At 40.4% G+C, this 13163-nt stretch overlaps 1 protein-coding gene across 6 annotated transcripts in view; it reads left to right on the forward strand.

The window, feature by feature from the left end:
• The window catches only part of tbc1d1 (TBC1 (tre-2/USP6, BUB2, cdc16) domain family, member 1), a 58073-nt gene that overhangs the window by 15309 nt on the left and 29601 nt on the right, over nucleotides 1–13163 (forward strand). For 5 of the 6 annotated variants that reach the window (XM_028593659.1, XM_028593667.1, XM_028593670.1 and 2 more), the window contains 10 exons: nucleotides 1673–2263; nucleotides 4044–4133; nucleotides 4236–4340; nucleotides 5801–5933; nucleotides 6638–6729; nucleotides 7543–7659; nucleotides 7975–8097; nucleotides 8328–8476; nucleotides 8972–9229; nucleotides 12303–12436. In XM_028593659.1, coding sequence (XP_028449460.1) covers nucleotides 1673–2263; nucleotides 4044–4133; nucleotides 4236–4340; nucleotides 5801–5933; nucleotides 6638–6729; nucleotides 7543–7659; nucleotides 7975–8097; nucleotides 8328–8476; nucleotides 8972–9229; nucleotides 12303–12436 — 1792 coding nt within the window. Of the gene's footprint in view, nucleotides 1–1672; nucleotides 2264–4043; nucleotides 4134–4235; nucleotides 4341–5800; nucleotides 5934–6637; nucleotides 6730–7542; nucleotides 7660–7974; nucleotides 8098–8327; nucleotides 8477–8971; nucleotides 9230–11501; nucleotides 11619–11934; nucleotides 12050–12302; nucleotides 12437–13163 lie in introns of those variants that run through there. The other variant, XM_028593696.1, reaches the window with a different exon arrangement.

Below are 13163 nucleotides of genomic sequence, written 5' to 3' on the forward strand. Positions count from 1 at the left end.
GTGTTTACATAGATTATATAAACTACATTCACAGCCAAGTAATACAAAATCAGTATAACAGTACACATAATCTTTATTGCAGTTTCCTGGATAAAGTTTATGGATGGCAGTGAGTGTGTAGGCCTATACTTGCCGAGTTGAACATTTTCAACTCGGCATGCTCCATTTTTCTATAACAAACTGCTACATCCTGCCTGCTGTATCCATTTGGGATTTCAGCCGGAGACACGGTGTTTGGAGGGACAGAGAGGAAGAGCTGTGGCCCTGTGGTCCTCTCTACTATTATGCAACTGCAATTGTTGATATCAATGGGGAGTTGATATTAAAAGACATTTTTAGCTGCTGAGTAAACATAACATAAAACTTAATGTGGTGAACCAACAGTGCTGATTGTGTCCTACTGCTTATTCCTTACATGCATCCCAAGATGAAAGAGACTAACTGAGCCTTTCCCAAAAACAATGCAAGTTACATCTGATATTCCCCGACATTGAAACTTTCAACTTTAATTGATTGATTGCAACACACTGTAGAATGCTCCGTTTAAAAAAAATTCAGGTTGCTTTTTATAAGGCATCATCACATCATATGTGTTCATGATCGTTCTGTGAGAGAACTGGACAGGTTAACTGGTTAGAGTGTAGAAAATGTGTTTTGGAGCATTTGAGTTATTAATCATATTTCTGCTATCCGTTTCTTTGTCAGTTGCATTTTGAGTCTCTGTTACAATGTGTATGTGGGTGTGTGCTAGTGTGTATCCTTGTTTGAGTATGCATTTTTATGTTAATGCCACAATGATAAGTATGTGTGTATAATGGAAATGGTCACGGTTCATGGATCTTCGGAACAGACCAGGAATAGATAGCTCCATTTTGGAAAGGTCGGTCTGTCGCTCTCTCTTTCACTCACACACATACACACACATACACACACAGTGGTGTGCTGAGAACGTTTAGCTTGCACACAAAAATCCAAAATACGCACAATGCAAATACATCAAGATGAGGATTCTGGTAAACATTAAGCTTTAAATAGTTTTATGAGAAATAAAAGTAGACATTACCAAGAAAAAATAGGTAACCAAAGTTTGTTAACAGAGACTAAAGAGGAAAAAAGCAAAGGAGGGGTCAGGATGAAAGGAAAGAAGGGATCAAATAAAGGGAAAGTGAGTACAAAGCTTGCTTTGAGAGTAAAGGTCCCAATTTGGCTTCTTTTCAACACAGGAAGACGTCACAAGAGCTGCTCTATTTCAGGGAACCATTACACACATTACACCATGTGGCAGGTTAGCTCATAGTGGGGTGTGGCATCTAGGCTACATTGATACAAAAATAAATAAAAGGTTTAATCTGTGGTTCATGCAGTATGTATTTGGTGTTTATTTCTATGTTTACCTACCATTAGTACTGTAGGCAGCCACCTGTATGAGCACCCAGTCAAATACCACCTATAGAAATGGAGAGGGCAGTTAAGTTTGGCGACATTCCCTTTGTTCGGGAATAAAGACAGATCGGCTGCGGTATCTCGTGTAGTTTCACCTTTACTTTAGGTTTCATCGTTGTATCATGGGCTCCAAAAGTTTTCAAGGTTGTCTGTATTAACTGTCATGCAGTTACAAAATGTTTTATTACAGTAGTTATAAGTTCTTATCTCCTGCTTGCTACCCCTCCAGGTTCCTGAGATCATCAGTACGTTGAGACAAGCTGGCAAGAGCTCTGCACGCAGTGATGACATCACCACCATTTCCAGCAAAACTTCCACTGAAGGCAACGATTCATCTGAAAAATGCTTTTCTTCTCTCTCCACAATGACAACCTCCGCAGCACCCTCTGCTGCTGTGTCTCCGACAGCCTTTTCCAAGAAGTTTGAGGTGCTGTTCTGCGGCCGTGTGAGTGTTGCTCACAAGAAAGCCCCTCCGGCCCTGATTGATGAGTGCATCGAGAAGTTTGGCCAGTTGCATGGCTCAGGGACGAGCAGTAAAGAAGGAAATAGTGGGGGATTGGTGGGTGGGCTGAGGAGGGTATTAGCCTTTCAATCCAATGGACTGGAGAGCAGTGACAATGGTAATGGTGCTGCAAGGAGCCCAACCACTGGGAAGCATCCTGTCCTGTTTAAAAGAGACCCCAGCTTTCCCTGTCTGCAGGCCCTGGATGAGAATGGACTCTCTCCTGAGATCTCTCACACCAGCACTACAGACTCACACACCCACTCTGCTGGAGTACAACCCACCAGCCTGCAGGAGAACAGGACCATGCTGTTTACGGTAATTTTCATAAATGATTGATGAATGACTCTTTGATTGTTAGAACCTGTTACAATAACTGCTTTTCGAGAAATCAAACTAAATCTTGATAACTATATCTGTCCCCGAGATATAGCCGTGTGCCACTCATTGGGACAATACAAACTGTACAGTATATACTGCATTGACATCAGTCTTTTATGCATTGTCTACAAAGATACACAATATGGAACTGTCAAATCACGCAAACACTCTTCCGTGTGAGTTCTTCCAGCTCACGCACTGGTTTTCTCAGACGTCTTTGTTGAGAATTAGAAGAGAACTTTGTAGTGCTGAAAAGTGCAATTTTTGATTCCCTAAATAACAAATCCTCCTACTCAGTCGCTCATAAATGACAGAGAGGGAGAGAACAAAAGAGAGAAAAGAATATAAATCCCCCTAATGACTCAGCAAGAGCAAATGCTGACTGCCGCTCAAAATGAGCTCAGTCATTCTCCCCTTACTCACCTTTATGTGACCTTAGTGACCTGCTGCCAGCAGTCTTCCTGTTTGTCCTCTAGACAGGAAATGGTGACCACTTGCACAGGAACCACCGGGGCCTGTTACTGTCCCTCACAGCAAATACAGACATATTATTGACACTGATGATACAGCCTGCTGCTGATATGGGTAGTAGACAGAACTACCTCATTCTGGTGACATGATGAATTATGATCTCCATATTAAATCTCCATTTTCCTCTAGAAAGAGTCTGATAATGTGATTTGAATTTGATACAGTAGAACGGCGAAAGGGCAACTTATTCACAGAAAGAATAGCTGTGCTCACAGAGCGTGAAGACTTGGGATTTAACAGACATGAGATCACTTGCTTATTATGAACCACTGAGTCCCTTTTTGAGGTTTAGGAGTGATAGTGACTCATGTCCTAATGATTGTATGAATGGGAATATCCCCGTAAAGCAGAACTCTTCTAACATTCATTGGTACTTTTTGAAAAGAGAAAAAACGAAACCGTCTCATTTGACAATTCTGATTATTAAAAATAGAACTAAAGAGATAATTTTTAGGCTGCCTTTTATATCACAGAATCATTAAGACAAATGTGTGAGAAGTTTTTAAGACACGTGTGAGAAATGTAGTACTTGGCACATATCTATTTAAGTCTGTGAGACTCATTGCTGTCGCCACCACACCACAAACCTCACCAAACACACAGAAGCACAGTCTACTGTACAGACCGCAAAGCCACAAAGACACATGCACACAACGGTGTAGGTTTTGTTTCAACATTGGGGGGGGAGGAGGGGGACACACACATTGTAACCAGGGGGTCTTGGGGTCTTAACATTTTGAGCGTCAAACACTTCATTTCCTGCATTCTGGAGAATTGTTATGCAATAATGTATGTTGCAAATGTCTTTATTGATGTAAAGAAAATTATTAGTCTCCTGTACTTTCTGTAAACTTTCTGCATATTCCAAACATCACACATGTCTCGGATTGTTTATTCGGAATCAACAACATATCTGTTAGAGAATGAGACCTTGTTAAAGCCAGTTGTAAGTTTAAATCTACATAAAAGAAACATGAAATCACAAGAAATCACATCTTTATTTTTCACGGCCCGTTTGTGTTCTTTAATCCCCCCAGTGTAGACACAATTCTTCTTTTCCATACATGTTTTGAGCCCCCTGAACGCTTATTTCCCCCCACCCTCCCCGCATATGCATGATGCACACACAGAGACACTTAGATTCAGGAGTCTAACTGTTCTGTCTTTGTGTTTTTCTCTGTTTTAGGTGGGCAGGTCTCAGATCTTCTTGGTTAGTCCAGATACTAAGAAAGTTGCCATAGAGAAGAGTTTCAGAGAAATCTCCTTCTGCTCACAGGTATGAAGCACTGCGCTTCTACACATAATTGTCTGTTTAGGCTTGTGTGTGTGATTTTTAAACCCATCCTGAATCCTGAAACGCCTGATCTTTTCTTTTCAGGGTATTCATCACGTGGATCACTTTGGCTTCATTTGCAGGGAGACAGTGGAAGGAGGAAGCTTCCACTTTGTTTGCTATGTCTTCCAGTGCACCGATGAATCACTGGTGAGACACAGATAATGAAGGGAGAGCATGGTAGAACATGCCAAGAAAAGGATAGAACATATTGTTGTGTAAAAACAACATAATAATAATAATATTAATAATAATAATAATAATAATTTCCCTTTTTGTACATTGTCTGCAGAAATCCAAATGGGCACATTTCTGTTGGTGCAATTCATTCATTAATTTATTTATAATGCACATTTACACACGTAGAAACGTCTTTTGTATAATTGTTAATGCGAACACAATGCACAGTTGAGCATTATGTGTATTTTCCTGTAACTCATTTCACATATCCTCATATTTCCATATCAGTGCCCAGTGTTTCCCACAGAATTAGATTCTATTTGGGGTGGTAGCTGGGTCCACGTGCAGAAAGAGGTGCAAAATTCTTATACTAATTGTACTGCAAATATTTTTGGCATCTTTGTATAACAGCTTAAATAGACAATCTGCCGACAGTCCCATCCTCAAGGCTATAAGTGTGCAGGGGCAGTTACAGCACACAATGTAATCTTTCAACGAACAAAAATAACATAAATTTGCGCTTTGACAAAACAAAAGATACCACAAGTTGTAATTCTGTTTAACAGCCAGATGCTGTTCACCTCTTTGTGACCTTCTGCATGCAAGACAAAAAAATAGGAAACTTAAATGTTACTGGATATGTTGTTAACTTGTTGAACACTTGAACATGAACAAAATGTACCTCTTAAAAAACCTCTTTACCTCCAGTCAGCTGCCGGGTTTAATTTTTTGGTCAACAAAACAGATTAGTGCCGCCTGCTGTTATGGAGACGTATTACGTCTTGCACACGCGCAGAACGTACGCTCAAGTCGGCATCGCTTTAGTGTGTTCCGAGGCACTTTTTTGACCAACTCGGCGAGCGGCAGTCAGTCCGACTGCCTATTCTGCCGAAGGTCGGTCGTCGGGTTGGTGTGTCAGAGCCTTAAGACATATGACTCGTGCATCTGTGCTCCACTGAGTCATGGTGGGCCAAATGGACTGTTTGATAAAACCCCTTGGTCATTAGACGGATGAACTCTATTGTACAATAGTCAGCTAATGTTGCACTGTAATTTGCTTATACAAGATCCTGACGGTAATTGTTGAAACAATGAGTCACTGGGCCAGTATTTGACCGCTGCCAGAGTAAACTAGAAAACAACATTTAGGAAAAACTGTATACTGTTTATTTTTATTTTTTACTTCTACCAGTTTTTTACTGCATGAGATTTATCTGCAAAGACCCAGATTTTCCTCATCTATTAAATCTAGCCTTGAATTAGAACAGGGGAGTAATGAATTTGTTCTAATAATTGTTGTCTATCATGGAATACAGTTTTAAAGAGTTAGAAGCAAACTCATAGATGCACTGACAAATTATTGAAAGGCTGTATGATGAAGGATGGATTAAAAAAAAAAGCCTAAAGAAGACTGTATTTTGCTGTTGTAGGTGGATGAGATCATGCTGACTTTGAAGCAGGCATTCTCCGTGGCAGCCCTGCAGCAGAATGCAAAGACCCAGAGCCAGCAGTGTGACAGCTGCCCCATACAGCAACTCCACAGACTGTGTGAGAGGATAGAAGGTACATTTACATGTCAGAAAATTAAAAGCATTTTCAAATTCTAATTGGTTGGAGTAATGTTGATAGGTCAAGTTTACACAGTTGTATACATGTATATGTACCGGTAGTAGAATAAAAAGCTTAACATGCCATTTTGTTAAGCCAGTGTACATCACATTTACCTCTCTAAATAATTTAAATATAGTGGCAAAAGGCTGAACCTAGCAGTGGATTTCATAAATATTTGATATTTGAATTAAATGTGTTCTGCGAGTTGATACTTCATCTGAATGTGCTGTATGAAAGGAGGAGAAGGACTAATGTGCTTCTGTGTGAAGAACAGCTGGACACCAAACGCAAACAAAACCTCCACACAACAAATGTTTTAAAGCTGTAACAATGGAGGCAAGTTAATATTTTATGTTTACATGCCCACAAATCTGACCTTCACTTTTGTCTTAGATTAATCCTCACAAATGTGTTTATATTTGTGTGTATTTATCGATATAAATAACTGCATCCCAATGGGTATAAGGGCATATTATGCTGCTGAATTAGGCGAAGAATAAACCAGGACTAGGAACTTTGCAATATGAGAGGGCCACACCATTGACCCTCAGTACCCTACATACCGTATTAACAAACACATACTATATGTAAAACAAATCTGACATGAGACTAGTTTTTTTTGCAGTGTTTTTATTCTGTATTTACATATTTTTCAGGTCTTCCCCCATCTAAAACCAAGCTGGAGCTTCAGAGACACTTGGCCACTCTGGACAACCAGGAGCAAGCATCAGTCTTTGAAAACACTATGGTAATGTGTCTACTCTGTCTGTGCACCTGTAGGCCAAAGTGTGAATTCCTAGAGTTCTCTTTGGGGCGACCGCAGCTAGAAGCAAACCAGTCAGTCTTCAATTTCATCACCTTGAATTCTTGCTGGCATGCCTCCACAGTGAATTTAAGAATCCAAAAACTGAGAATAATAAATAGTAATAGGGGGCTGTATGGACATGGCCCAGTGAGTAATTGATATACAAATGATCATGTCGAGGGTGAAGTATTCCTTTAAGTTCATCACCACGGAATCACATGTATTTCATGTGGGATTTACAGTCATACTGATCCACTTTTAGCATTCAGTATGTTTGCAACCTCATCTCTCTGTTTCTCTGGTGGTCTGTTGTGCTCTGTGGGTCTCTCAACACTTCCGTCTCTTTTCCCACAAGTTGATTGCTTGATTAAGCACATCCATTTAACTGTTGGATTTGGAGCTTTAGGCCTGTTGATGTTATGTATGCATCATTGTTTCACAGAATGTTGTACAGTTAAAGAGGAGTCTTGAGAGGCGAATGCCCTCAAATATTTCTCTATGACTCAGCTGACATCTGCTGGTGTTGTAGCTGAACTGCAACACTACAACAGTGCTGAACTGTCAGAGATCAGTAAATCACTGCTTTTCTAATGCAAAACAGTGTACTGTATCCACTAGAGTCATGCCATGTAATATAGCTATTGCTATTTTTATGTCAACGCTTACAAACTGTTCCTCACATGTCATTTATTTACCAGGGTTGAACAAAACATGTCTTTTTTTTTTTAAATTGCATTTTGTGTCCATCTGTTTCAGAGGGCTCGTCCTAAGAGCGATCAGGAAGAGAATGAGTTGGTGATGGCCTCTTTAAGGAATCTGTATGAGGAGAGGCAGAGGAGCCATCAGCACTCTCTGCCTGGAGACAGAAAACAGGTCACTTTTGGACATCTCTTATGCACACACACTGTATACACCACTGTGCCAGCTCTCTCTCTTCTTTTCTCCGTTTCTGTCTTTATGTCCTACATTTCCTCCAAAGTGTCAACAGTTATTTTACAGAGTAGTTCACCAAGAAAACATAACATAACATACTATACTTGTGAGAACCTCCTATCTCTCTTTCACTCACTCACTCACTCACTCACTCACTCACTCACTCACTCTCACTCACTCACTCACACACTCACACACTCACACACTGTCTTGCTTTCTGTCTCTGTCTCCCTGTATCTCTGCCTGTTTATGTAGCTGTGTGAGGAGGCAGCTCCAGTCCCAGTTGAGGCACAGCAGAGTAGCAGTCGGCAGCGACTTGAGCAGTTCAAGAGCCGAGCCAAGCGCTCTCTCACTGAGTCCCTGGAGGGGATCTGGAAGGTAATAATGCTCTTTCTTTTTTTGTACTCAATAATGCATATGTAAAAGTATTCACTTTACATATGCTATGTTGTCAGTATCTAACATAGAAAAACAGGCATTTTGGAGGACATGGTAGTTGTTTGTTTTCATGTAATAAGGGTCCTTGGACAATGGTTCTGGTTTGCAAGCTTGGGTAATATGTAAAAGCCACGTTTTGTATATAACCTTGGCGTGTGTGTTTTTTGCAGGGGAGCAGCAAGGCCAGAGCTCAGAGGGACAACAGTTTAGGAAGTGACAGCGGCTCTTCCATTTGTACCGTCAACAGCAGCCAAGACCAGCCTTGTCTAGATGACCCCTTGCCTGCCTTCTCCCAGCTGCGACCCACCAGCCCACTCAGGTAAACACACTTAAACACACAAGCCCACACACACTGACTCATATCTTGGGGAAGACAGTTCGTGATTTAAAGGTCAGAGCTGTTCTACTTGTTTTACGTGGATTTCATGATTATAGGGGTTTATGTGACCCTGAGTGCAAAGTAGTAGTTTATAGACCTATGTTTGTGTCTTTGGGAAAGACCAGCCTCCAGAATAGATTGATATTTCAATGTGTTTTGAAATAGTTTTTAAAGCTAGCAGCTAGTTGCTTGCAAAACCAGAAAATGTTGAATTGTAAGTCAGAATATAATCATGCATAATTAAAAAAAATGCTTAAGTAATCCTAAACATTCTTGGAATTCCTATGAGTTACAAAACTAGCTAGTGCAAATTATAAACTTAAATTTCACTTCACACTTTCTTTTTGCCTTGGACAACACAAATGTGTATAGGTGGTCATGATATTGTGTGGACACTGTGTATTTCTCCTCACATACTTTGCTCATCATCTTCAGGTGCCACAACTCAACAGGAGACCTGAAGCGCCTTGACTCCTCTCTCGCCCTGTCTCCCTCCTCCTCTTTACCCGGTGATGCTCAGCCTCAGGGCTTCCGCCGACGGGCCAATACTTTCAGCCATCCTTCCACCCCTTCCTCAGAAGAGTACTCACCGGTGCACACACTAACTCACACACCACAGGACCCTACTGCAGCTACTAAGCCCAAGCTCGTAAGACACTACTCCGTCAGCACCGACACTCCACACCAGAGCAAGTAAGGAGTGTGTGTGTGTGTGTGTGTGTGTGTGTGTGTGTGTGTGTGTGTGTGTGTGTGTGTGTGTGTGTGTGTGTGTGTGTGTGTGTGTGTGTGTGTGTGTGTGTGTGTGTGTGTGTGTGTGTGGGTATCGTTGGGGTTTTTTCTGATAACGGTGCTAAAACGATACTTTTAAAACGGTGCCGGTGCCTGAACCGAAGAAAAAAGGAGCACAAAACGTCAGTCGGCAACATTAAGAACGGCTAGTTCATTGCTAAGGCCGTATGGTCAAAATTAAATGATTTATAAAAATGTAATAACAATAACTTATAACAATATCTTATTGCACCAGTAAATTATATGGATGTATTAAGAGAACTGGATACAGTGTAAATTGCTGGTAAACGACAAAAACAACCACTAGATGGAAAAAGGGTATTTTACAATAACTTTGAATGCACCACGAGGCTGGCGAGGTGAGTTTCAAGTGACGCACTGTCTGTGTTGTTTTTCAGACAATGGCAGTTGTGGACTGTTACGTCTCGGTGTTGGAATCCTCTACAGTGAAATACAGTCAAACCGTTTAACGTTAGCTGTTAGCATTTTAACCGTGTTTAATCCAGCTGCTAGCTAACGGTAGGCCAATGTTACCTGCTGCCAAGTGTATTATGTCAACTAGCGTCACATGCAGCGATGCAAACTGTTGCCTCTAACGTCCGTTTCAGAAGTATCAAAGGGCAGCGCTGGCATTTCAGTAGCACCGAAATGAGGCACCAAAATCCACGTTACTATTCGGCCCGGTAGATACCGTAAAAGCACCGGGTAAAAAGTATCGTTTTAGCACCGTTATCAGTTTCGGTACCCAACCCTAGCGTAGGTAGACAAGTAAATGTGTGATTGTATTCATTGTGAGTTTGGTGACAACACTTACCGGGAAACAATAGAAGATTTAATAATTGCTTGATCATTTATTCAGTAGAATATGACAATAAGCCCAGTTATCCAATAACAAGTGAGGAATAATCCTGTGATGGCAGTCTCATGGGTGGTTGAACGCATGTTTAGTAGAGGGTTTCCTTTATGACGACAGGTGTATCTCTGTCAAAGGGAAACAGGACAGTGTAGATCATCTATGAAGAACTAAATGTTGGTGTATTCAGCCAGCTCAATGCATGAAGTAGTTGACTTCCTGTCAGAAAATTGGTTCTCTATCTTTTAAAATCTTGGCTACCAACTTTGTTTCCTCTTCTCTTGTCCCAAACTCTGCTTCTAATCACTTATTTGTCTGTGCAATTAACCTCTTGACATAAAATGGAGCCTGGTGACCAAAAACTAATTTTAGCTATCTGAGAAATAAAACAATTCATGTAATGTGGATAGGATGAAGCAGGTGGGAAAGTTTGCAGTTAAAAGGGAAGTCCACCATTTTACATCAAAGTATGTTAACAGGTTTTGTGCGTGCTACTGCATAAGTGGAAAAAAAGAAAAAAGTATGAAGCCTTTTGTGGCTCCAGAGGGAGCTGTGTGATATTTAATAATTTTTTGTCAAGGAAGTAAGCATCAGCAGGGTCTGAAGATCACAAGTCTGTGAGGGTGGGGGGGTTTAAAGAAGTGAGCTCACCAGACATCTGTAGCCCGCTCCTTAATATCTGCCTGAGACAAGCAGCTCAAGGCTACATTAGTTGCTACTAGCATAACACACAAATCTCTGACTGAAGTGTCAATGGACAAGTTGCATTGTGGGTAATGCCCACATCAGGTTTTGACAATGAAGAAGAACCTGTGAAACAAAAAAGACAATATCTTTGTTGCTACTGCATCAATTTGTGTGTGTGTGTGTGTGTATATATATATATATATATATATATATATATATATATATATATATATATATATATATATATATATATATAATAACTGTCCATGGTGACTCTGACAATGTTATAGGAAAACAATGCTAAAGCTACGGAGTACTCTTAATTAACTCTTAATTTCTATCAGCTAGAAGAGTCAAACAAAATAGAGAATATTAAATGGCTTTAGTTATAGTTGTAATGTTGCCGTTTAAACCAGGAAAAGACAATATTTACAGTTTATAATAATATTGTTACCAAGGAGTTTGCGACGATCAACCAAGATTCTATGTCTACTCATAAACTGTATCTCCCAGCTCTACCTTCAAAAAACTTTTTCTCTCTCCCCTTTTTCAGTTTTCATACTATTTTGTGTGTCTTTGACTTTCTTTGCTCTCTTTCTCTTTGCTCTCTCTTTCTTCATTTGCACTGTTTCCCAGACATGTCCCAACCGACTCCACCCTTCCTCCTGTTCCTCCCTGCCCTTCGTCTCCCTCTCCTTTCCTCCCTTATCATCCTTCCTCACCTTCTACTGGAGCCCGGCTCAATAAAAGAGGGTGAGAATCCAGCGTTGGTATTCTGTTCAACTCTTGCAGTATCTCTTTTCTTTGTTTTATGTGCACTTGTGAATTGTTCAGTCCTAAATCCCCGTTCAGACAGAGAATGCAAACATGTCACTCATTGATTGATAATTTGAAAAGAGATGTAAGCTGTGTCTCTTCAAAAGTTGAACTATTTTCAGCCTATTTTCACTACAGCACTTCAGTTCAAAACCATTTCTCATAAAATGTGTCTTTCTGTGTGAAAAATGCCTATGTTTCTTGTTTCATCTGTTTTCTGCCTCCTTTTCTCACCTTCATCTCTCCATCTCAGTCCTCTGGGTGGTCTGCGTGCTCGTCTCCAACTCCTCCTCCTCTGTCCCTAATTTTCTGAAATTTTCATTTCTGGCCCCTGTCCAAGAGAATGATTGTCCTGAGCCAAAGAGCAGGTAGACACACACTTACACCGAACAGTCACGTCCATGTTAGTGTGTCCCGCATAGTTACAATCTGTGGACTTTGTTTCATGGATCACTTAAACTGATTTTATGTCTCTATATATTGCTATACAGTAAACGTGTGTGTGTGTGTGTGTGTGTGTGTGTGTGTGTGTGTGTGTGTGTGTGTGTGTGTGTGTGTGTGTATACAGTATATTATACAACCTACTGAATGCTTATCAGAACATATTTGTTTGTGTTTCAGTGATGTAGCAGCTCTGTCTACACGAAGTGCAGCATATGGAGTAGGGGAAAGCCCTCTGCGCAGTCACCGCCACTCATGGAGGCAGCAGATCTTCCTACGGGTCGCTACACCTCAGAAGAACACTGAAACCAATGGTAAGAATGCAAGGCTCCCCATAAGGACTAACCTTAGCCTTTGTAGTAAGACATTAACATTGTCTGTCAATGTCTTACTTATTTATCAATCCTGAAGAAAGTTCAGAGTCGCTTGGCCAATTTGCTGTTTCTGTTCTTTTTTTAGTCTAAAAGGAGGCCCATTAGTGTTGATCAATGATCTGGTAACTTAGTAAGAAAGTAAGAAAAGTTTATTCCTTATAAAGTAACCGTTTCCTTGGATTAAAACTGGTGACTCTGTCCCAACAAAGTAATTTACAATTAGTCCACGAAGGCAGTCATGCTGCCATATCATTTCATTACACACACACTTGTGTTTGATGAACAAAAATCTAGAGCACATTGGAGAGAAAATCTTGGCTGTGGGTTTACTAAGGATGTGTCACACTTGTTTTTTAGACAATAAAGAGTCGGTTAGCGTTTTTCCATCTTTACAATGCGGTCACACTGAGGTCCTGTGTTAGCAAGATGACAGAAATGCAGAGGAAAGAGGGATGTATCACAAGTTGTCTCATATAGTCAAAGCAAGCATGACATCAACCATGTGTCTTTTTGTAATATATTCAGAGGACATGATACCACCTTTGCTTTTAACAGAAGAATTAAAGCAAATTTGAATGGGTAACATTAAGCTGTAGCCTACAAAGGATGCTGCATCAAATATAAAATAAACTTTTAACAATTATTCAGCAACAATAACTGTGATATA

Source organism: Perca flavescens, chromosome 2 (assembly GCF_004354835.1).
Source record: "Perca flavescens isolate YP-PL-M2 chromosome 2, PFLA_1.0, whole genome shotgun sequence".
NCBI lineage: Eukaryota > Metazoa > Chordata > Actinopteri > Perciformes > Percidae > Perca > Perca flavescens.